This window comes from Schistocerca gregaria, chromosome 10, assembly GCF_023897955.1.
Source record: "Schistocerca gregaria isolate iqSchGreg1 chromosome 10, iqSchGreg1.2, whole genome shotgun sequence".
NCBI classification, from domain to species: Eukaryota; Metazoa; Arthropoda; class Insecta; order Orthoptera; family Acrididae; genus Schistocerca; species Schistocerca gregaria.
In genome coordinates this window covers 74,036,339-74,062,228 of record NC_064929.1, presented here as the reverse complement: position 1 = coordinate 74,062,228, position 25,890 = coordinate 74,036,339, and the positions used below count along the sequence as shown (strand labels likewise).

General features: G+C 42.3%; 1 protein-coding gene across 1 annotated transcript in view; it reads left to right on the top strand.

Annotated features, from left to right (window-relative positions):
• LOC126293593 (histone-lysine N-methyltransferase 2D-like) overlaps nucleotides 1-25,890 on the top strand; it is a 435,002-nt gene that overhangs the window by 375,435 nt on the left and 33,677 nt on the right. Inside the window, exons 12-16 of the mRNA XM_049986869.1 lie at nucleotides 1,301-1,795; nucleotides 9,892-10,371; nucleotides 13,949-14,299; nucleotides 19,979-20,191; nucleotides 24,551-24,865. Coding sequence (XP_049842826.1) covers nucleotides 1,301-1,795; nucleotides 9,892-10,371; nucleotides 13,949-14,299; nucleotides 19,979-20,191; nucleotides 24,551-24,865 — 1,854 coding nt within the window. The remainder of the gene's footprint in view (nucleotides 1-1,300; nucleotides 1,796-9,891; nucleotides 10,372-13,948; nucleotides 14,300-19,978; nucleotides 20,192-24,550; nucleotides 24,866-25,890) is intronic.

Here is a 25,890-nt window from a genome sequence, read left to right as displayed (position 1 = left end):
CGGGAGAAAACCGGGAAGAAACCCGGGAATCTTTTAAAATTCCAGGAATTTTTCGTTGTTTTAGTTTTTAATTAAATTTTTGTAATTTTGACTGGTAAGAACCGATACTCTTAACAAAGGATATTACTGTATCCCACTACTGCCAATAATACTGGAGCAATGAAACATGAATGAGAGAAAAAAAAACTTAAATTGCAAAGGAAATGCCCAATTAAAAAAACGCAATGCTCATACACATCTGCCAACAGAAAAATGTGTCAAAGGCTGTAGGAAGACAGTGCAGTGCTTCATAGCAACAAATCGTGTCCGATGAGTGTGACGTCACAACTGTTTACATTAGATTCATTTAAGCAGTTACGAGCAGGCTCGAGTCGTGTTTGTGTAGTACCTTCTCCTGCTTTTGGCTACAGAAGTGTGGCTGTTAGCTGTATTAGCAGTAGCAGTAAGCTGTCAGGTGCTACCCGGAAAAATTTTACTGGTACACCCAAGCCACCAAAGTCACGCGTGAGCAGCAGGCCCAGGAGGCAATTTGGAAGGGAGGGGGGACACAAATTCATATTCTTGAGGAAAAAAACCTTGTTTCACAAAGTGCCTAGTATCAAGCGCACGTTGGTTTATCGATTGTATGAATATAATAGAGTGAAACATTCCACGTGGGAAAAATATATCTAAAAACAAAGATGATGTGTCTTACCAAACGAAAGTGCTGGCATGTTGATAGACACACAAACATACACACAAAATTCAAGTTTTCGCAACCAACAGTTGCTTCTTCAGGAAAGAGGGAAGGAGAGGGAAAGACGAAAGGATGTGGGTTTTAAGGGAGAGGGTAAGGAGTCATTACAATCCTGGGAGCGGAAAGACTTACCTTAGGGGGAAAAAAGGACAGGTATACACTAGCGCGCGCGCGCGCGCACACACACACACACACACACACACACACACACACACACACACACATCCATCCGCACATACACAGATACAAGCAGACATGGTGACTTACTCCTCTTTCGGACCTACTTGCAATGAGTGTGCTACAACACACAATTGTGTCAGAAAGAAATGGGATTTACTATCATTTATATGAACCTTGCAATGTAAAGTTCGGAGCAGGATTGAGTTTCTCAATTATTTTAAAAGTTAAGCAGTAGAAATGATATAGAAAGTAGAAAAAATTTTAAATAAATAATTAATTAACTTTCAAATGTTGGCTCCACTATATGAATGTGAGTACAGTCTGTGAGCAAGCCATTAGCTTCTACCTACTACTTTTAAATAATTGCATTGTTTTCCTTTGCAGCAGAAAATGCCTGTATCACAGGTGCCACAGCAGGTAAAACATCAACACCAACAGCAACAGCAGCAGCAACAACAACAACAACAACAGCATCACCAACAACCGCAGCAGCAGCTACTCAGTCAGCAACAACAGCAGCAGCTCCTCAGTCAACAACAACTACAGCTTCAGCTCAGCCAGCAACACCACCACCACCAGCAGCAGCAGCAGCAGCAACAACAACAACAACAACAACTGGCACAGCAACAGCACCAGCAGGCACACCAGTCTCAGCAACAGCAGCATCAACAACAGCAGCTGAGTCAGCAGCAGCAACAACAGCAGCAGCAGCAGCAGCAACAGCAACAGCAGCAGCAGCAGCAGCAGCAGCAACAGCAGCAGCTGACTCCGGGCCACATCCTGGTGTCGAGCTGTGGCGGGCAGCTGTTGGTGGCCAACACTGGGGCCGTTATGGGAAAGCCAGTTCTCACCAGCATGTCTAGTGGTGCTGTCACTCAGGTACTGTTATGTCCCCTAATGGTTATAAATGTACTGACTAGAGAAATGGAACTGACTACTGTACACATTTCGGCAAAAATTATTAATTGCTAGCCAACCAGAATTATTTACAAAAATGTCCTAGAAGTTAGTGTCATTTCACTGCAGGAGACAACAAAAAATAAGTTAGTAAAACTTTTATTACCAAATCTACATGAGGTAATTTCCTGGTGCCAGTGTTACTCTGGAAGCACCTTCAGGACTTTTGAACAGACCCTTTGCACACAATTCTGCTATCAGGGGTTTGCCCTGTCCAAAATTGAAATTTCCGACACTTCACTGTGTTCGACACAAAATTTTCTATCTCGAAGTGCACAGGGAAGCAACAGTCACTGGGTTTGAGAATGGTGCCATTTGAAAAATTGGTGTCCTAATTAGCATTGTGAATTGTGTGTTTGGTTTGGGCAGTAGCCTTGCCTGTCCACCATCAACAGATGGCTGGGGCAGCATCTGCCATTAGGATACAATAGGTGGCCATCTAGTGTAGGGGGTGCAAATGGGAGGGGGCATGTTAATTTCAGATTTAAAAAAAAAGAGGAAATGAAAAAAGGAAAAATTAAAGTATTTAATTATTTTCAAAAGCACATAAAACACTTTCTTAATAAGCCGTTAACCTAGTTTGACAAAAATAAACACATTGTATCTTCCTACCTCAAAAATAAGGAGATGAGATTTATTTCTTATTCTAGAAATATTTCAATAAAACATAAACTAAATAAGATCACAATTATTGAGATGACCTAGGTTGAGGCTTCAGCATATCCACCCATCTGTATAGCATGATTTCTGAACTCGAGGAAAAATTAATTCCCTCCAGAAAATAGTTCCACACCATTATTGGTCCACTTTCTTGGAACTGAATAAAATAATAAGTAACTGATGCCAAGTTTGGTTGCACAAATATATTCAGTCCAGCACATTCTTCCTGTTTCAATTATTGTAAGAAATTTCAAAAACTGGGGACTGTCCCCAGAAAATGAGGACATCTAGTCATCTTACCTTAATGTTTATTAAAAATATTGTCATGTAGAAGAGGGTGAAAGTAGATGAATGACGAACACTAACTTCACTTAATGAAGGTTTATTCAGCGCTTGCACATACAAGAGCACAGAGCGAACTGCCTCCGACCAGAACACATACGGTATATATACAGCTACAGAATTTTCCAGTACAATGACTCTTGCCATTTGTGGATACTTCTAGACTGTACTCGAAACGAATACAGAAATTAAAATTTTACAGTTCAGGTGAGTTTTGAACTCACGACCCTCCATGCCATAGTCTAGTACCATAAAAACTACACTATGGTGACTGTGCTACTCAGCTTTTGCTGCGACATTGCTCCCTCCTTAAGAGAACAGCGTCTCGGTGTTATGTCCTCTTAGTCCGGGAACTAGTCATTGGTCCTGCATACTCCGACTCCCGATGACTGATGTTTGCCCTGGTGGTGATTTTCATAGATTTTCCCTTGCCGCTTCATTCTTCATCACCTTTCCACTTGTTGCCTGTTGCTATAGCTTCCTATTTACCTTGGGTTGCAAGATCCTTATACGGCTTAATTTGAAGGACGTGGACCGTATCTCTGATCTTTCGTTGTATTGTGTCGGGGTCAAAATCTTCAACTTCAGAAGTAACATCAGACAACTGTCTTATAACCTTATAAGGTCCAAAGTAGCGCCTGTGGAGCTTCTCAGAGAGACCAACCTTCCGAACAGGAGGGAAGATCCAGACGAGGTCACCAGGCTGGTAAACAACAGGGCGGTGGCTCGCATAATACCTTCAGTAATCGTTTTCTTGAGCCTGCAGCGTGCGGAGTCGAGCTAACTGCCAAGCTTCCTCAGCTCTGGTTAACACCTGGCCGATGTAGTCATCGTCCATGTCATCAGGATGTAACGGAAACACAGCATCCATCGTCGTAGTCACCTCACGCCCATGCACCAGGAAAAATTGCGTAAATCCTGTGGTGTCTTGTATGGCAGTGTTGTAGGCAAATGTCACGAAAGGTAGTACCTCATCCCAATTGCTCTACTCAACATTGACGAACATTGATAGCGTGTCGACCAAGTTCTTATTAAGGCATTCAGTAAGCCCATTAGTTTGCGGATGGTAGGCAGTCATCATGTGATGAGTAATGTTGCACCGACAGTTTATCTATGTCACAATATTTGATTGAAAAACTTTCCCTCGATCCGTAATTAATGACCTTGGGGCACCTGCTTTAATAAAATGTCTTCTGCGATGAATTTGGCTACCTCGAATGCTTCGGCTGTTTTCATGGCTTTTGTAATGGCACAACATGTCAGATAATAAGTGCAAACAATAATCCATCTATTACCACTAGCAGAGTCTGAGGAGGTCAATCCCAACACGCTGGAAAAGCGTTTCAGCTGGTGGAATTGGTATGAGTCGGCCAGGTGGTTTCTGAGGAACTGCCTTTCTCCTCTGGCACTCTCGACAGTGTAACACGTAGTGACGGACACTCCTAAATAAACCTGGCCAGAAAAATCTCTTGCAGATCCTACCTTGTTCTTAATAAATCCTAAATGTCTGGCCTCAGGTGTGTCATGGAATTTCTGTAGAACATCTAAGTGCATGTGTTTAGGAATCACTGGTAGTCACCTCTTTCCAAACATATTAAAGTTTTTGTTGCAAAGTAATCCATTAACTACCTTAAATTGTCCTTTCACACCCTCTGACCGATTTAAGGCAAGCATAATTTGAGAAATCTTGGCGTCCTTCTGCTCAGCAGAGAGATCCTGGAGTGCAGCAAGACAATCGCTATCTTCACCAAAGTCTTGATGGTCTTGCACCTGGCAAGTCGTCCTGTTGGATCCTTAAGACCTGTCAACCAACAAAGTGAATAACGATCTGTAACAACTGTGAATGGCCATCCATAGAGATACTGTCACAATTTGCAAATGCCCCACATCACTGCAATACATTCTCTTTATGTAGTTGAGTAGTTTCTCTCGGCTTTAGTAAGTGTCCTAGAAGCATAGGCTATAACCTTCTCTTTTCCATCCAAAATCTGCACCAGAACAGCACCGATCCCATACCCACTGGCATTCGTGTGTAGTTCTGTAGGTGCTCTCTCATCGTACAGACCAAGTAGAGGGTCAGTTGGCAAAGCTTTTCGCAGCACATCGAAAGACTCTTGTTGAGCACCACCCCAGATAAATTTAGCATCGACTTTTAACAACTCTTGGAGTGGCCTGGCTTTGATACGAAAGTCTTTGATAAAACGACGGTAATAAGAACATAACCCGAGCATGCTTCCACATCTCTAATACTCTAAGGAATAGGAAATTACGTTATAGATCTCACCTTTTCTGGGTCTGGCCACACACATTCGTTTGACACAAGGTGTCCAAGTATTTTGATTTATTTTGCTCCGAAGAGACACTTTCTTGGATTAAGTTTCAGTGGAGCTTGTTGGAGACACCTAAGACCGGCCCTCATCAAATGTGTCTGAGGACAGTATAATGTCATCTGAATAACAAAGACACATCATCCACTTCAAGTGACTTAGAAGATTATCCATCATCCGTTCAAAAGTTGCTGGTGCATTACACAAACCAAATAGCATTACCTTAAACTCATACAGGCCCTCAGAGGTGATAAATGCAATTTTCTCACAATCAGCCTCATCTACTTCGATATGCCAGTATCCTGAGTACATGTCCATGGTTGAGAAAAACTTAGCCCCCTTCAGACAATCTAGTGTATCGTCAATTTGTGGAAGGGGTAAATGTCCTTTTTAGTTATATTATTAAGCTTCCTGTAATCAACACAAAAGCACCAAGTGCCATCCTTCTTCCTGACGAGAACCACTGGTGACGAGCATGGGCTTTTCGAAGGCTGAATGATGTCATTCTTCATAATTTTCTCTACCTCGTCGTGAATTATTCGACGTTCCATTGCTGACACATGGTACACTCTCTGGTTTATTGGTTGATGGTCTCCATTGCTAACCTGGTGCTTCAGCGTCGATCTGTTTAATTGGCTCTTCACCTGTGAATTGAAGCATTCAGAGAACTCTTCAAGAACGGCAAGTTGCATCTTCTGTTGTTCCTTAGTGAAATCTGGTGGTAGTCGACCTAGTAGATCTTGTCTCGTAGTAGCAGCGCTAATTTCGCCCACAGACTCAGCATAGGAGGTTTCTATGACACTCAGCTGTTCTGCAGTTAATGGCTCCAGTCTTTGCTATGCACATGTGTCTTGGAAGGATCTGCAGTTCTTGGCAACAGTTAACTATCCATAATTCACTGAATCCATTCTTAAACGAGATGACAGACTGGGATGACTTAAGTTATTTTGCAGCGGTATGCTTCTTTTACATTCCACTACAGGATCCACGGGTTGATGGATAGCATGACACACGGCAGTTACCTTTCAAGCGCTGACAGCAGGAATGGTCACTTCATCCAGCACACTTAGTCTGCACACACTCGGATGCCCATCTTCCTGTTCACAGTGTCTCATCTCATCTAGCATAATCTTCGAGTGACCACTATCTATAATTGCCTGAGAATCTTTCAAAAAGTCCCATCCAAGAATGACGTAATGACTACACTCTTGTAAGACGACGAATTCTAAGGGCTGTGTATGGCCACTTATACCCACACAAATGACACATCTTCCTTTAGGTTTTACATATTTATCATTAGCCACCTTCAGCAGAGATGTTTTGTTGTCGACGAATACGGTTTTCTGTAACTGGTTCTCCGAAATGACTGAATATGGTGCTTCAGAGTACACAAGAGCTTGGGCTGGTTGGCGATCCATGAGGATATTGACGTAGTTTCTATCATTTTTGTAGTGAGCGACGGAGGAGGATTTTTCTCTTCAGTTGCCTCACCTCCAAGGAATGTCGCACCCTTTAGTTTTCCAGGTTGCGGCGGCTAGGTGATCGGCTGGAGCTTCTAAATGGTGATGGAGACCTTGATCGGCATGTTGGGGAGCGTCCTCTTGCGGTGATGGTGACCTACGTCGTCCTGCACCCACACCTTCTTGGTCATCTTCATCGTCCCAGAGTTGGCATCAGCTAAGATCGGTCTACTGTCTTCTGGCATGGGCGTCATCATATATCCACTGCCTTTCTCGACAATAGTGCACCACATGTCCCGGTCGTCGCATTGGAAACATCCTGGTTGGTTATTCTGAGTCCTCCAGACGTCAGTCTTGCTTGGTGCCCAAACAGGTTCTTCATGCGGCATTGTAGGAACGTAACTTCGCCTGAGTCTCGACTTTGTTACTGTTTTAAAGGAAAATGAAGGGTGAGAGATTGGGTTCAATGTCTGTTCCACTTCGTCGCTTATGACCTCTTGAAACAACTCAGTTTTTTGCTCACCATGAAATCCAAGTGTCTTCTGAACTTCCTCTCTCACTATATGAAGAAGAACACTTATGAAATCAGTTCCTTCTTCCATCACAGACATCGATATGACGTTTGGAAGCTGTTCAAACTTCTTGCGGTTAATTCTCCTTCAGGAGTAGGGCTTGATGCATGTCTCACCAACACCCTTCATGAGACATGCAACCTTATCTTCCGCCTTCATTCTAGGATCTGCTATTTTACGTCTTGTATGTATGTATGTACGTATGTGTATGCAGGATGCTGTCATTTCTCCTGGACACTGTGCCCTACACTTTAATTTATCTTCAGCCTTGCACTTCTGTCATTGTGTTTCGCCGAAATACTTGTGTGTTTCCATCTGTAATAGTTCCCAGCTTGTGAACTTCTCCTCGTTGTTCTCATATCATTGCTTGGCAGTGCTCTCCAAGTAGAAAAATATGTTAGCCAAACACACGGTGTCATCCCATTTGTTAATTTTGGCTATAGGCTCATATCCCTTCAGGCACTTGTTTAGATCTTGGCCATCGTCACCAGAGAAACCGAAAGGCTGTCTCATGTAGACACACATAGTTGTAATCGTAACATCGTCATCTTCTTCTGTCTCCGGTAGATTGCGATCTGTTGAATATGGCTCGAACTTGGGTTTCTCGCCACGTAAACGGCGGCTCTGTCCTGGCCTGATGGGGGCCACTGTGTCGTCAGTAATGTTCCTTATCGTAAGTTCCAATACCCAGCATCTCCACCAGAATAATGTCATGTAGAAGATGGTTAATTAGATAAGTGATGGACACTAACTTCACTTAACTATCGTTTATTCAGCACTTGCACATACAAGAGCACGGAGTGGACTGCCTCCGGCCAGAACACATACAGTATACATACAGCTACAGAACATTCCAGTACAAGGATTCTTGCCATTTGTGATGCTTCTAGAATGTACTCGAACCGAAAACAGAAATTAAAATTTTACTGTTCAGGTGAGTTTTGAACTCACGACTCTCTGTGCAACAGTCTATTATCATAACCACTACACTGTACTACTCAGCTTCTTCTGCGACGGTATAACAGAACATTTGCATTGTTCTGCCATTGGATGCTGCTGGTGGTGGGGGAAGGGTGATAGTAGTAAAAAGAGAGGGTGTCATTTTTCAGTTCTTGCCTAGAGTGGCAAAGCACATAGCAGTGGCCGTGCAGACGGCCCAGCAATACAGCTTTAAGTCCAAGAATGTAAATGGCAAGTACATTGTCAGGTTGCCGCTAGTGCCATCTCTCACTGCCTGTGAGTGGGTACTCGGACTTTAATTCACAAGCTGAAGGCACAGTACAACAATGTATTCACTGCAAATGAAAGCAAAAGGGATCGATAAGCAGGGGGATGGGGTTAGACATTGAAAGGGGGAGGAGTAAACTGCAAAAAGGGGAAGTGCGTACAGCAGTTATTCTTGTGAAGGCATGTTGTAGCTTAGTGTGTTTCTTCAACAGAAGCTTCTATTGGTTGCCAGTGATTCCTGCAAGAACGCCTCCTTGGCACATTGCTATTCACACAGCACTACTTCTTTGGAGACTGGTACACATGTCTCACTTCCAAAACTAGCATTTTGAAACTATCCTGGTCTGTACTATTAAGTAACTTCGACTTTGAAATGAGAGACAGGGCCCGATCGAGCAGATTCCAACAGTCCTGGACTCCAGATCATCAGTTATTGAATAGTGGGCCTCACTTTGCAAAGTATTTGACATAAATTAGTTATATCTGCAGCCCAGTGAAATACACAGAATTTTCTGCTCAGATAGTAGCCTCATCACTGCTAATCTCAACACACGCCTCTGTACATTTGCCAGCTGTCACAGTAGATCTCCATCCGCCACGCAATTCGCTCTAACTTCTGCTACATGTTTTTTCCGTCGAAGATTCGAATTGTAATTGACTCTAACCCGCACTCTGTGGTGCCATTTTTGTTCACAGCGATTTTAACTAGTCGTTTACAAAGAGAAAGTTACAGCAGTAGGAAAAAGCACACTTATGAGTCGTTTTGGTTATGATTACTGAATGAGAATACCTGCTGAACAAAATAGAAACTGTTCCCAAACCGTGGGTTTCCTATTCTTACGCACTGGTGTCAGGTCATACAACCTCAGGAGAAGTGATGCCACTTCTGTCAGCAAGAAATGTTACAGTTATTGTGTTTTGGGTTGCAAAAGGAATATCTCGTGCGGATTTTAGATACAGAAGGAGAACAAATAATGAAACTGGCTGTGAGGCTACGAAAATGTAAAAGATCGTACAAAACAAATGACACAGCCTCTCGATTACTATTGTGTTTTGACACAAAAGGCCTCAGTCACACTCTGCCTTGCAAACAGGGCAACTGTTGCCCTATTTTAACAGGATTTTTTGATTGAGTGCAGTACAGCCCAGGTTCGATTTCTGTGCAAAAACATGGTTTGACTTCAAAGACTTTGACAAAAACTCGAGATGCCGCCAGGCTTAAATCTCAGAGAGCAGAATTTTATGTGGAGACTATCTGTCAGCTACTTAAGATATATGAATAGTGATTATGTGGAGAAGAAATACAAAGTACTGATTTCGAGATCTTTTTTTAACAAACTTGATTTGGGCACTCCAGTGTTCACTTTATCACTTAGGGGACTTTCCGTATAGTGCTAGTTTAAAACAGAAGCTCACTTACATTCCTACAGGTGATCCCTACTGCGGTCGGAGTTCCGGCGACGGTGCTGGTGAATGCACTGCCGGCACCACTGCTGCTGCAGCCGGGCGTGGTGGCGGTGGATGGCACGACGGCAGTGCAGATCCCGCACCTCGTGGCGGCCGCGGGCGGCGTCCTGCAGCAGCCCACCTCGGCTGCCGACCTGTTCCAGCCCCACCAGGCGGCAGCGGCCGCTGCGCCTGCTCCCGCGCCTGCGGCCCAGCAGCACCTGCCGCAGCACGGCCACCACCACCAGCAGCAACAGCACCACCAGCACCAGCACCACCGCGTCGCCACGTCGGTCGCTTCCGTGCACCACGGTCACCACGCCGTCAGCGCGCAGGCTACGCTCCCTCAACGCAAGGCCGGCGGCAAGAGACGCAAGGTGCCTCCGCAGACTGTCGCGTCAATGCTGCATGTTGCGCAGCAGCAGCAACAGCAACAGCAACAGCAGCAGCAGCAACAGCTGCAGGTATTTGGACTGTTCACAAAATTGGGTGTTTTTGTTGTTTCAAAATGGTAAAGAGCAGCAATCAGTTGTTGTTTCCATTTTAGCTTCATTAGAGCAGATCCATATTTTGGCTAGTAACTGGCCACTATCAAAGCTAAAATCAGAGAAAACGTGGAATTTACACAGACTAGACAACTGCCGTAGGGGAACACTAAGCCGTCTTCAAAATGTTTTTTTATAGAAATATGTTTACATTAGGCTGTGGCCCAAGAGATATTTCTTTACCTTATGTTTCATCTTTAATGCTGGAGACATCATCACAGGCTTCAAAGTCTCGGACAGCAGTTTAAAACTTGAAACAATCTCAGGAAACCAAACTGGTGCAACAACATCTCCAGCATTACGAGACAAAATATTATTAATAGAAATATGCCTTAGACCAAGGCCTAATTCCCATAAAACAAAATTCACTATGAATGCAGATATGATAATTCCTGCCTTGTACAGCTGTAATTTTGTGAGTAATTATGTAATGTATTCAGGCATGTGTAGTTGTGTGTAAACGTTAGTTTAATTCTGTAATTTAGTTTTCCAGTGTCTTGTTATCTCCACCCTCCTCATCTCTTTAAATCAAATCATCTGATGACGATTTTCGAAACAGTCAAAACTGGATGTGGTACTAGTTATAAGACTGGAGGCTGAGAAATGCATTAAAAAGATTTCAAATATGTGGAGTGAGATGAATCAGAGATCTGTGCGTGTTCACAGATTCTTTGGGAATATTTAATTGGAAAGGGAATGAGATTTGCGCAGCATATGTTAGAAAAAGAGACGCTGTTCTGTGTTGAGTGTTGCGCAGGAGTGGACTTTGGTGACAGAATGGTGGAGATGCAGCACCTATGATGTCAACCCTCCACCCATTTCACTACCAGCTCTGAGGTGTAATATGCTCACCAATCACTGCCAATAGCTCACTGTTAAAAGGGTGTCATACCAGTGAGTAACCGGCTACTTTTGACCTGTGTGTAGGAGAAAGGTATTTCTGTGCTAGTGAAACAGGGATCCTGAATTTCAGTTGTTCTATCATACTCACAGCTATGAGGTTAAAAGGTATATGCTTGAGATCGAGTACGAGCCTTGGTCAGAGAGATGGAGTGGGCAATGACTGACTGCTCAGGTTCAACACAACATGAAATTGTGTCTCTAGAAGTTAGGAGAAAGGAGGGCGATGGAGAATGGAGATTAAGAAACTGAGTGTTAAACTGGAAAATATTAAGTTCTCCGTGGTGTGTTTCAGCTCTGAGCGGCTGTTTGACACCTTATGTTTCTCAGGGTCAGTAGCTTATTAAAAAAAAGAAAAAAAAATGATCTACCTCTTGACCCTGCTTGCCCCAGTTCCCCAGGCCCTGTCCAGGTCGCAAATGGTGTGCAAATAATAATCATAAGTAAGCATCCGTGCGAGTGCAAATTTGTATGCTATTCTTGTGAGATGCGTGCAGGAAGAAGCAGTATCCATGAGTGTCAGTACTTATTGGGAAACTGGTGCATGTGTCTTGCTTTTTAGTGAGTCGCTGAGCTGGTCCTGCAGAACTGGCCTCTCAACAAGTACCCTTTAATCTGAAGTGATAGGCTCGAGATTTGTTCAAGGAAAAGTTTGACTGTGGCCATGCGGTATTATTAATCCATCTCGGCTCATCCACTTGCCAGTGGGACTCTCACATGTAGTGTTCCTTGTGAACAAGTTATATTGTATGGTCATTCATACTATGTTTACTGGCAGCTGTGTGGGCCTCTTCCTGGGTGAAGAGGTTCATATTGCACAGAATAGCAGTCCCATTCTGTCTCATAGTGGTGGAATAGTGGTTATGGCCATGGAAATCTTGAGTGTGAACTTTAGTACAGTGTTCCTGAGGTACTGCATGCACTAAGAACTTTATATTACTGAATTAACAAACTTCTATGGTATATTCATGAGAAGATATTAAGCTTGAAGTAGGTGTGTGTAACAGTTAAGGACCCTTTTTAAGGTAAATATATAAATTAAATTGAATCATTTGAATAAAAAGAAATTTGTTTATTTAGTTGCACCACAAAAGCAAATTCACAGTTGATGTATAATGATAAAGAATTTTAGGTTTTGAGCCTTAGTTTGAAACCTAGTTGTAGAAAAATAATTTACCCTCGGCTCACTGCACAGCTTTATGTCATCAGTTTATTTCCGAACAACTATCTAATGGTTAAACCATTGTGGTTAACACTACTACCTAGTGATGTGAGCTAGACAAATGCCTTGTGGGCAGGTCATTTATAAATGGGCACTTGCCTGGGAATTGGCCCAAAGCAGTTTTAAATGCTCAGAATCTAAGCACTCATAAAAAAACGTACTTTTTAAAGTTTGTACTGCTAGAATGCATAATTTACCAATTAAAATACGGGATGGGATGATAATCTTGATATTACAAGTAAGTAAATGTTTACGTGTTAACATACTTTTGTCATTCATAGTCTTTTTTACTAATAACAAAAGGAAAGAAGAGAGAAACATGGTGTTATCGCCCCCCACCCCCACCCCATGCTGTATCAAGGAAGGGTGTGTGTTACTGATAGCTGCTTTTCATTTACAATGTCCTTTCTATTTTTACCAGTGTTATTCCTATCTATTTCTCTCTCTCTCTCTCACACACACACACACACACACACACACACACACACACACACACACACACACACTTATTAAAAAAAGTATTGCCCGTAGCTCATCACTTTGTTGGAATGCAACACAGTATATAATCCATGTAAACTTTCGGAATATTACTGAAGAATGGTTATTGATAACAAAAATATAACTGAATGTATTAAGCAGCTGGTATGCATTTATTGGTAATGAATGTATTCTTAAATTTTGAACTGTTATCAGTGAAAAAAGAGCTTTATTGTCAGATGTAGTGACAAAACAAAGAACCAGCGCCATAGATGCTGGAATTGTTCAATTCTGAGACTAGTCGATTCCTAGAGAATTGATTCTTGGACAGTTGGAATTGGTACATGACTCAGGCCTAATTAAAATCGTTATGGATAACTTTTTTGCTCTAATATTTTTGCAGTAGTATAGTATAAGTAAAAATAATACCTACAGGCTACCTACCTAATATAAACTATGTTTTATATCAAAAATTACTTTTAAACTTGAGTATTGTTTTCTTTTATTTGTTATTATGCACTGCCCCAGGAATTAACCTCATTAGAAATATATATTTACGTTTACAGTCCCCTAACCCTCAAGGAGCTTTTTCAACTTGGTTACCCAAACAGTACGGAAGCAGTGCTGTAAAATACCTTTTCATATACAAAATATCAGTTTAAAATTTTTTAATAAGTTTCACTTATCAGTCAGCCCTTAAGATGCGTTGAATGCCTGGGCATTTATGAATATTGTGTATTTGCCCAGGCATTGATCCTGGACATTTCCCCTAACTTACAAATGCCCAGGCATTTTACCTCACTACTGTTTTGTGTTGTCCCCCACACAGTGTACTAATACAGAAAAGTAGCGAGTCTAGACGTGCCGTAGTTACAGGTCGTGCACTCTGTGCAAAAGCGGCATATATATTTCCAGGGGTACCAGCCCGGGGCGATGCTGACGATCGTGCCGGGGAAGGGTGGCGCACCTGCGCAGATCGTGGTGGGCGGTGCTCCGCCCTCACACTCGCACGCGCCTGCGAGTGCAGCTGCTGGGCAGCAGCCGCCTGCCGGCCCTCAGGCGGCGCAGCCCCCACCTCCGCCACCGCCACAGCCGCAGCCGTCACCTATCAACCTGCTGCAGCCTGTCAGTGTGGTGCAGAACTTCCAGCCGGCCTTCCAGCAGTTCATCGTGCCGGGTCTGGGCGGCATGGTGATGGCCGCTGACGGCACCGCCGCCCTGTTGCCTGATGCCGGAGTCCAGCTGCAGGTCAGTGCTGACGTGGGACAAACAAATTACTCACTTACACAGTTAGAGAAGTTGCGTTGTCAATTTCATTCACTTGTTTGTGCAGTAGGAGTCACTTTACACTGTGACATTACGGGAAGTGAATTTGTGTTTGAATGTGTCAATTTAGTTGTGACACTCTTTAGAAAAAAGGGGTAGTTTTCGGGAAAGTCACCCAGAACCTCGGGTCTGGGGAGACTTGTCGTGCGGAATGAGAAGGAATGACAGCGTCTGTGTGATTATTCCTCTCAGACTATTAGTTCCCAAAATGTAGATCATTGTCACTTATCGAGACAATTTATGTGATCTGGTTATTGGTGTCTTCCAGCATTCATCAAAAGTTTAGGACTACACTCGTCACCATTATCGAAGGCTAAGTGCTATATGAGGGAGAGTCATAATTGTCAAGATATGACCATAAAACTCACACTTCAGTACCACACATTTTGCTGAGGAACAGAGTGCTCTGTGGTGGTTTCAGTTGTAGAAGGCTGCATTCCTGCTCAAAAAACATTCTTCTGGAAAACCTGGAATTCTCAGAGAATTACAGTTGACCTGAAAGCATCAGGGAATTTAAGGAATTTCATAAAACTTCCTGGCAAGTTAAAACTGTGTGCCGGACCAAGACTCAAACTTGGGACCTTTGCCTTTTGTGGGCAAGTGCTCTACCATCTGAGCTATCCAAGCGCAACTCACAACCCGCCCTCACAGCTTCATTATGCCAGTACCTCTCATTCTGCAATTTCATAAAATCTATGGGGTTTCTGTATTTTTAACCCAGTATTGAAATTGAATTTTATTTAGTTTTGGAAATCACAAATTTTATAACACCTAATATCTCAAAGTGAGTTAATCATATAAATATTATCTGACATAAATTATCGATGCGGTTAAACTACTGATTATGGCTGGTATATATAGCTCAGCAGAGAGGAAAGAAAGCTCATATTGTGTTATGCTACCTCTCCCAACCACCTTTTGCCACTCACCATTAATTTATCAGGAGCTCCTTGACACCTTCTGCCTTCTCCCACCTGGATATCTGAGGGAATTTTTTTTTTCCTAAGTTTGAGTATCCACCACGATTCAACCTCAATAATCATCTCCTGATTGTTCTCGTGATACCTTCGTATTGTCCTCCTGTAGCTTTGTGAGAAGATTTTGGTTGTATATCCCTGTGACAGTTTCTCATTAATGAGCATAATGTTGGCACTACGCTGAGACAGTCCCAAAAACATTCGACCTTTACTGTGCCTGATGGTGGTCAGGTCTTCATCTTTCTTGATGTTGGTGAATCCACATAATTCAACTGCTTGCTCTGCTCCTTTGCCTCAGAGGCCATAGTGATGCACACAGCATCTGTCTACAGTTATTAAGCCAGGTAAAGAACTCCTGGATTGGTCCTATACAGTTTCAACAATTCCACTGCTGCCTAGGTTGGCTGGCTTTTAAAGTTTCAGAACCCAGCAGGCCTTGTCATGTCCTAAATGTCATGCACGATGTTGAATAACATTTCTATCAGCATTGATGAAAATTTAGAAAGCCTGTATACAAGATGTCCTACTCAAACCTCGCTGATTTCAAGGACGCAGGAGAGAAAAACCAATGTAGATATGACAATGAAAAATGCACTAAAATTTAGAGCATCTCAAAGAATTTAGTACCGTCGCCAGAGTGCAGCATGGTTGCATGAGGTGAAAGTGGCGAATCTACAATAGCGTGTGCAAGCAGTAGTGTGGTTTGCAGAAACAAAATCGCCAATGACCGTGCAAAGAAATTATCGTTGTTTGTATGAGTGTGGTCCACTTGATGAGAAAACAATTAAGGAATAAGAATGGTATAGGAAGTTTCTGGCAACAGGAAGAGTTCTGAGACATTCTGACAGTGCACTTTACAGAGTTTTAAAAGAAACAAGGGAGGACATCAGACATACATTTCTCAGAAGCTCACATAAATCAATTCATCAAGCATCTAGGCAACTTGATGTACCTCAATCAACATCGCATCGTGTAGATCGCCTGCGTCTTCATATGTGTGCTTACAAAGTGCAAATTGTGTAACATCTTCTGCCAAACAACAAACCACACTGACAACAATTTTCTGCAGATGTGCTGCAGCATATTGATATGGATGCCAACTTCCTAGAAAGATGTTTATTCTCAGACAAGGTAACCTTTCATCTATTAAGAAGGGTTAATAGGCATAATGTTCGGATTTGGGGTTTGCAAAATCCGCACGTTGTCATTGAACACATTTGTTTTTTGGATTGTTTGGAGGAAGAGACCAAACAGCGAGGTCATTGGTCTCATTGGATTAGGGAAGGTGGGGAAGGAAGTCAGCCGTGCCCTTTCAGTGGAACCACCCTGGCACATGCCTGGAGTGATTTAGGGAAAACACAGAAAATCTAAATCAGGATGGCCGTACGTGGGATTGAACCGTGATCCTCTCGAATGCGAGGCCAGTGTGCTAACCACTACGCCACCTCGCTCAGTTTGAACATGTTTGTGGTAGCCGTAAACTAAACATCTGGTGCGGGCTAATGCACGACAGGATTGTTAGGCCGTTCTTCTTCGCAGAACAAACAGTGAATGGGTCATTGTATCTGGGCATGTTGGAGCAGTTCGTGTACCCTCAGGTACAAGACAGGCAACCTAATATCATTTTTCAACAAGATGGAGCTCCTCCGCATTGACCAATGGCTGTTCACAAGTTCCTGGATAGGAAATTTCCCAATTGTTGGATTGCATGCGGAGGACCCATTGCCTGGACAGCACGCTCACCCGACATTAAGCCGCTTGAATTCTTCATATGGGGACTCTTGAAGGACCGTGTGTATGCGACCAAAGTGGATGATATTCCTACATTGCGACATCGTATCACTAATGCGATTGCAACAATAACAGAAGAAATGTTACAAAGAACTTGGCAAGAAATTGAATATAGACTCGATATTCTTCGTTCTACAAATGGTTCGTATGTAGCGGTGTATTGATGATAAATAAATAAATTCTTTGAGATGCCCTACATTGCGGTGCATTTTTCATTGTTGTATCTACTGTGTTTTTTTTTTCCCTGTGTCTTTGAAATCAGGGAGATTTGGGTGGGACACCCTGTACTGATAAATGGCTCAAGTACTTAGCATACATTTCCACTCACTTGTCGGTCATCAAAATATTTATGGAGTGAGGGAACTGCTGGTCAAATTTACAAACATGTTATAACATACTCGACGTTCCAAAATGAGTGCTCAGTTTGCATTGTGAGGCACATACTGGTGTGTTTGAAGCTGTCTCATAATCACACAAAAACTTTTCCCTGCTGGACTTGAGCTCTGTTTTGTGACATTCTTATTTTCTCTTGTATCTCCTTTAAGTCCAATTTGTTCAGTTTTCTGCTCCCACTTTTATGAAAAGTGAGCTGCAGTGAAACTACTTACGCAAACATATACCTGGCTATTCTGTAGTCACGTCGGATTGGCAGCACGAGCTGTTGTTAGGCGTGCCAGCCTGAATGGGTCCTGTAAAGCTCGCTGGGCTTACGGAAACCCAAACTGGCCTGCTTTGACCACTGTGCTTCAGTACACACGTATGCTTGTGTCTTCGTTGCGGCAGCTTGAGCTGTTTTAGTGGATGTGGCAGAGGTAGGGGCAGGCAGACTTAGAGGAGAATTTGTACACCTCTGACTGTTACCGTACACTCCCAACGACAGCGCATGGTTTGTTTCCTATGGGATACACACACTACTGCACAGTATTTTACTTTTATCGATACACTACACAGTCTTGTTTCAGCTCATGTATCAATGTGCTACATACTGTGTTCCTGGCTTTTCAGTGTGTATCTGGACTGTAGATCTGCCCCAAACAAAATAAATAATAATTATACAACATTTTTTTTAGGGGATACATAAAATTTTGTGAGTACCTTTCATATGATGGATGCACTGTGTAGACTGCTTAGCACTGAATGAGTTGCCATCTAATTTAAAAGCTGTAAATTCAACTAAATTCTTAGGTATTACAATTACGAACAACTTAAATTGGAAAGAACGCATAGAAAATGCTGCGGGGAAGGCTAACCAAAGGCTGCATTTTATTGGCATGACATTTAGAAAATGTAACACACTATGCTTGTCTGTCCTCGCGTGGTGTGGGACCTTTACAAGATAGGACTGACAGAGTACATCAAAAAAGTTCAAAGAAAGGTAGAACGTTTTGTAATATTGCAAAATATTGGAGAGAGTATCACAGAAATGATACAGGATTTGAGCTGGAAAGGTGTTTTTCGTTGAAATCCTCTCACGGAATTCCAATCACCAACTTTCTCCTTCGAATGCGAAAATATTTTGTTGACACCAACCTATGTACGGAGGAACGATCACCAAAATAAAATAAGGGAAATCAGAGCTCGTACGAAAGATATAGATGTTCATTCTTTCTGCGAGCTATACGAGATTGGAATAATAGAAAATTGTGAAGGTGGTTCGATGAACCCTCTGCCAGGCACTTGAATGTGATTTGCAGAGTATCGATGTAGATGTAGATATTGGCAAATGCCCCTGTTGACAGAACGGCTCTAGTAATACAAAAGCAAGTAATAAGTGTACTCAGGCAGTTTGTCTTTACATGAAGATAAGATTTATCTGTGTGAAATAAATATGTGTCTCGGCTTCATTTCATGTGATCTTTGTCCCTCAGGTTATTTCTTCAGCTTTGGGAACAAGGTAATTGCAAGAGCTAAATACAATTTTCAGGTGAAGATTATGCAGTTTCACAGCAATAATCCAAAACTGGTGGATGTGCGTTGTTGTAATGAACTGGAATTTTCTTCTTTGCGAGATACGGATGTTTGCCTCGGAAAGCAGCCTTCAGTTTGTCTCATAGTTAATGATGGTTCTGCCCATCTGAATTTAGCAAAAAGACATTACTTCATGCAGATGATACCATATTTGCTTCCTTTTTTGTGCTTTCACCTTTCGTCACCTATTGTTGTGACAGTGCATCAATCTTGTGCATCTAACAATGCAGGTGAAGAGCTATGTTCACTAGAGCACTTTTGTATCATCAGTTAAGGGGCACATTATCTGTCGATCAGGACATTTACAGTGTCGGTAAGCTCGAGTGCACTCAATCGACGTTTGTTCGGTAAGGCGTTGCAAATTTTTGCCACGGTCTCAGTGGTCATCGAGGCTTTCAAACGTCCCTGGTGCAAGCCACATTCATCCAATGCGTGACGGTGCTTAAATTTGGCATTAATCTTCTCCAGAGTTAAAAATGGAAAAAATAATCTTTTAATGCCAAATTGAACTCCTATTTTATATTTTTTGGGTGTAATCCTTGGAAAAACAGAGTATTGTATCACACCTAAAATTTTAAAACTCAATTTTTTTGCATTATCGGAACTTAAAAGCAATTAATGGTATGTTTCTGTACCTTCACAGCATGCTATCTAAAGATTTGTAGCAGTTTGGGCATTTGGTGAAACTTGACATAAGACACTTCTGGAAATCTTCACTTATGTGACATTCTACCTTCTGCAAAAGAAAACAGTTACTTTAAAATCTGAGGCAGTTAATATACATGCCACATAATGCTACAGCTGGATTCCTTAAAGCCTGTTTTTGATGAAGACCTCGTTAACAGACTGCTTTGTAATTACACAGGGAGTGCTGCCACCACAGCCTTTTGCCGGGGCGACCGCCGGTGGTCTGGTCATTCGAGCGACCGGAGTAGGCCAGGCGGGTGTCGGCGCCCAGGCGACTGCTGGCAAGTTCTTGTCGCCGGCTCCCCCGCAGTTCCTGGTCAACGGAAATGCCTTCAGTGGACAGCTCAGCCCACTGGTGGCGGCTGGCGTCAGCCCCACACAGCACCACCAGGTACGTCTGGCCGTCTGCCGTCATTAAAAGTGCGCGGTATTTATTTGGACTACAAGTTTCCTTAAGAGGTGTGCTACATAAAGGGGATAGAGAATTGGTTTTCACAGTCACCATTTAACAGGGTGGCAACTTGTCTGTGGAATTAGCAAACATGGAATTCTGAGGGAAACTGAATTTATTTGGAAAGATCGAGAAATATCGGGGAATTGTGAAAGAGCATTGGGTTCTGGGAGATTTTGTGGGATGTCGAGCTGGCCACTGATAGAAAGAAATGTTCTGAGTCATTTTGTTACAAATCTGCTCTGCTTCAGAAACAATCGATTATGGAGGCATGTAAGAAAAGGTAAAGAAGGGCACTGAATTGTTGTAACGTTTGTCGCTACTTCTGATTTGCCTGTCAATCTCGGGAATCTTTGTTACTCTGTGTAGGTTTTCTGCTCTGGGGCCATTTCCCGTTGTACAATATTTAGGGACACATAGTGTGAATTTCCCTGAAAATTTGTTACCTATTTGTGAATTATCATTCACACAGAAACAAAGGTGGTATTTTAATTGTACAAAAATGTTTATCAGCTATATATCAGAACACATGTCTTGTAGATCAGCATTAAATATTTAGTGTCAGTTCTTTGCACGGTATTTCTTTGCAAAGAAGTACTTTGCAGAGTTTCTCATACTGTTGTGCTTCAAGTTAACAGTGACTATGGAGTGTGTGGAGAGATCAGGTTTGAAACACAATGTGTTGTTTCTATCAATTACCATTGATATTACGTTCCAGTGACAACAGATTGGAGAATGTTCCTGTGAGGTTTTATCATATATATACTTGAGGTTATCATACAGTGACACAGAATGCTGAGAGGTGACACTAAAAAAGCGGTATACAGGGATGTCACGACCTTATAATGAACAAGAATGGTTGATAAAACAGCAAATCCTAGTGGAATTTGGAATAATCTCTGATGAACGATGTGATAACTCAATTTTTTTAATTTGTGGCCATGAAAACTAGTTGAGCAAAACTTGCTTTCACATAAAGAAAAATTTGTTCAGGAAAATTTGAAATTTCAGCCTGGAAAATCGTAGACATTGCACAGAAATGTTTTGATGAAACAATGTTGCCCCCCTGATTGGAATTGCACCTATTTGTTCAGTGCTTATGTTGCCCCCTACACCGTGCTGGCGTGTTAATTCAGCACAGCAGCATGCTTAGCAAATTTTTTAAGTGTGTGATAAAGTTAGTTTTGCCTTCAAAGCTGCTACTTATGTATTTCATTGTGAAGATTGCCACTTCCAAACATCTACACATTTACACATTTTTGCTGTAGAGTCATTCCACATGGAGTGGACCAGTGGGTTCCATGTGACCATTTACAATGAAAATAAAATTTTACACAGATATTCCTTACAGAGTAAAACTAAGCTGTACAAAATTTTGATCTCAAATCAGAAATATTTAATATTTTATAAGGCTCTCAGTAGGAGCCTGTAACAGTCCATTTGGGCGTATATTTAAGGTCACTGTAGCTTATAAACTTTACCTTCTTGCACATGGATACTGTTGCAGAAGTACTGTGGTCCTGGTATCTTGGATTCAGACTCCTTTTCCTTCGTTGTGATGTCTGTGTCAGCCTGAAAAGATCAGCTGTTACCAAGTAATTTGGGACTCTTCTTCTTTGCAATATGTGGGTGCAATACCCTTTACAATGAGACAATGAGTACATTGCATTTTTACACTTGCTTACAAGGGACAGTTATACGACATTAGCCTCTGACAACATCTCTCGTATACCCTGGCTGTCAACCGACAGTTGACTTTTCGTCCTCGAGACATCAACAGCAAAGTCTCCAACTCCTGGGGGTCCTGTGAACCAAAGGGTATCTGCTATGTGGGACGTAAGCGACATTGAATAATCGCTTGCTGCAGCAAGTGCCACAGTGCGCCATAATATCACCGTCCACTGCCCTGTTTCACAGGTATGCTGCATTCACCCCAACATATAGTACATTTACAAAGGAAACAAAAATTCCACACACAGAAAGTGGGTTCCATATTCCTTATAAAAATCATGGATGTCATTCTTCGGATTGAAAGACCAAAATATAACACATCGTTTGAAGCCAAAGCTCACTGTTACACCTCAGCTCCCACAACAATTTTCTGTCTGAACTGAATCTTTTGTATCCTGAGCTCAGATTTTGTACAGCTTATTTTCATTCTAAAGGGAACATCTATGCAAAAAATTCATTCAAATTGCAGGTAATGAAGTGGGGACTTCAAAAGCTGGGCTGAAATATTGGTCCCTGGTTTTCAGCCTCTGATTTGTGTGAGCATTTTTATTTCTTTATCCTTGTTTCATCTGGCACTTGCCTAAGCACGCTAATTTTGTTATTTGAGGGGTTGGTTTACGCAGAGTTCCATTTCAGATTTATTATCAAATTTTTTAGACTCCTGATGGTTGCATCTTCTACACCTTTTCCAGATTTTTGTTATTCTAACCACACCGACAAAAAATTCACCACAACCAATCTGTCTAAAGTTGTGTGCCTTGTAAAGGCAATATTCTACTGACTGAGCTATCCAGGCACAACCCGTCCCCACAGCTTCATTTCTGCCAGAACCACTCTAATATTTTACAAACTTCACAGATGCTCTTCACTGTGCAAGCAACTCCTAGATTGTGGTTAAGCCATTCCTATCCAGTATCCTCTCTTCCTCAACTTACAGTCAGGCGTTATGATGTATGAAACTAGTACTCCTGGACAAAAGGATATTGCGTGTAATTGGCTCTGGGGTTATTCTTAAACATAATCTTTCTATCTTCAGCAGAGTGAAGCTAGTAAAACAAAGATGACGCCATTTTTGCCTGGAAATTCCACATGAAAGAAAATTGTTTGATTGTAAAATGTAAATGTACTTCAGCAGCTATATAAAAAGATAAAAGTTTTACTCTTGTTAATTACTTATCCACTAACTGTGAGTAAATTCAAAGGTAAAAATGCCAATTTTTGTTATTAAGTCATTATAATATTTAGTGCTCTGTAAATGCCCATCACATAGCCATTCATTTGTTTGTCACAGCTGTTATAGAAATCAGATGAATGACCTGTACCCACTGGTGACTTGGGCACCCATTCCTGAATTGGAAAAATCGAGAGACTGTGGTCTGCTGTTTCCCCTTCAGTGGCTGTCCGCCACATCTACGCAGTAGCAACTGTCTTATGCTGCTTTCAGTTTTGCCATTTCACTCGTTGAGATGGCTCCCAGTCCACAGCAGACTGCAGCTGTAATTTCTCCAAATAGGGAGTCGGCAAAGGTTGGACCACAGTATGAGGAGGATAATTTAGTTTGGCTTGTATCAAAAATTAGCCAATAAAAATACACACACCGTAACTGATTATCAATAGTCTCAATTTTTAGGTTGAAACTTCTCAGGGCCTCCAACTGTGTGGCAGTGCCAAGTCACCCTGATGTTTTGACAAGTGTCACACTTGTCATAGTCTGACGAAATGTTGAGATGTTACAGACATAATCACTTGTGATGACGGGTGCCCTCTCCGTCTAGTTCTGAGCATGCCCTGCTCTTGTGCAGTTGGTGTGAGGGATAGGGGCAAGGTGGGTGAAGCAATAAAGGAAGGTAGGGGCCAGGGGCTCGTGTCTGCATTCAAATCTCTCTTCGGGCACTCTCGATCTGCATCGTTGTCTACTGAGGAGCGAACTGTCAATATATAGCCACTAACGTGGGATTCTGCACTGAATTAAGTCAGTAATTTTCATCCCTTTGGGAAATAGTCTTGTGGGCCTCTGTTTCTATAGATTTCTTCACAGTCCTTTCCTAATAGCCATTGACTGGGCACAGAAACTTAGTGTTTTCCAAAACAAATGTGCAGCTACTTTGTAGAGATGGAATACCTTTTATCTTCAGTGCTGGGTGGAAATTGTTTTTCACATGGCCTTCACCAAGTAACTGTGTAGTCTTAGCTGAGAGTTGCCACAGGTAGGGAAAAAATGAGTTTTATCTCCTCCCCGATTTGCTACATCTGTTCTTTCCTTCAACACGACTTTAAATGGGGCTTTACTGTACCCATTTTGATGGACAGTTTTTCTGAGACTGCCAGCTTGCAAGAGATCTGAGAGCTTTTCACCAGCAGTGTGTATTGGGACAAATCTACATTCATCCATAGCCTCTCGTTTGAAGCAAGTTACTATAACCTGTGCTCCCGTCATCCTCGCAGTGCAATGTTGGCACATTTACATTCCTATCAAGATGTAGTTTCTTCGGGAATGTACCAGAAAAGTCTTACCGTCCAAACGCCGAGACCATACCGCAACGTGTTACTTACTGTGCGTTTCGACAGGTGACGTTCCAGACGACAACACAGCCGCAGGTGAGGCCAGAGTTCCTGCAGTGTGCGACAGTACAGCAGACGCAGGCGCAGCAGGCGGGTACAGTGCACGCACAGCACCACCAGCAGCCGCAGCAGCAGGTGCCGCAGTCGCAGGCGCAGCAGTGCAGCGCCACAGTGGTACAGCACAACACGACGATAGTGCAGCAGCAGACGACGATGGTGGCGTCCAGCCGCGGGCAGCTGCAAGTGGCGGGCCAGCAACAGTCGCAGCCACAGACGGTCACCTTCCAGCCACGCCCGCCGGCACCTGCCACGAAGCAGTCGGTGAGTGCCTAAAAACTTGGCAGTATCGAGTGGAGTTCTCTCCCTGACGGCAGAGTGTCGTTCGACTCGGATTTTGCCGGGTCACAAATATTTAGTTTTCGCGTGTTACTTTGTACTAGTTCTGTGTGGCTGATTAGTTTTGCCTTAAACTGGAGGATTGTAGTAGTATGTTGGTTATAATTTGTTTTTGTGGTCACAATATTGCTTTGTATACCTTTAATTCTCTCTCTTCCTCCCTCTTATACTGTGGAAGAAAACCTCTATGCCATCTTAAAATGTAAATGGACTGCTGCAACAAAATTAAATGATTATTAGGATTGTACGAAAAATTAATTTTTTAAAAAGTAAAGGAAAGTCCGTTTGTGAGGCAAAAAATAAATAGATTTACATAGTTTCAAGGAATACCAGAACCAACCACACTATTTTAACAAACCTCATGTCATCCAAGATTCTACATGTCACAACCAAAGGCTTTAGTTATTATACTGAGAAGACGTGATATTGTCTACAAACTACATTTGTCTACTTTGTAACATTGTGAAGCATGCACAATCTGTATAATATGGTGTCATTTATGGTACGTATTAATTGCTGATTTAAATGTATTCTACCCAACTGTTTACCATTTTAAAATAATGCAAAAAGAAATGTGAAGACATATGAAGTGTGTGAGAAAAGTAATGAGATTGACAAACACTGCGAGCAATCTGGCAACGCTGTGTTGTTCTGCTTGTGTGTACTGGTGTGTTCAACCCTTCCAGATGCTCTGTTTGAGTTTCAGCTCTGTGCAGCCATTTTGTGATTTTTGGAAATGCCGTTAGTAAAGCTATGCTTCTGTTGTATGTTACGAAAATGAAACAGGAGAATTTAGAGCGATGTTATGCACTCGAGTTTTGTGAGACTTGGGAAGTGCTTAAGTGCGACCTTTGCAAAGTTGAAGCAGGCCTATGGGAATATTCCTTTTCAGGAGCACAAGTTTTTTTCTGGCACAAATCAGTTTTGGAAGGCCGAGAACATGTCGAAGA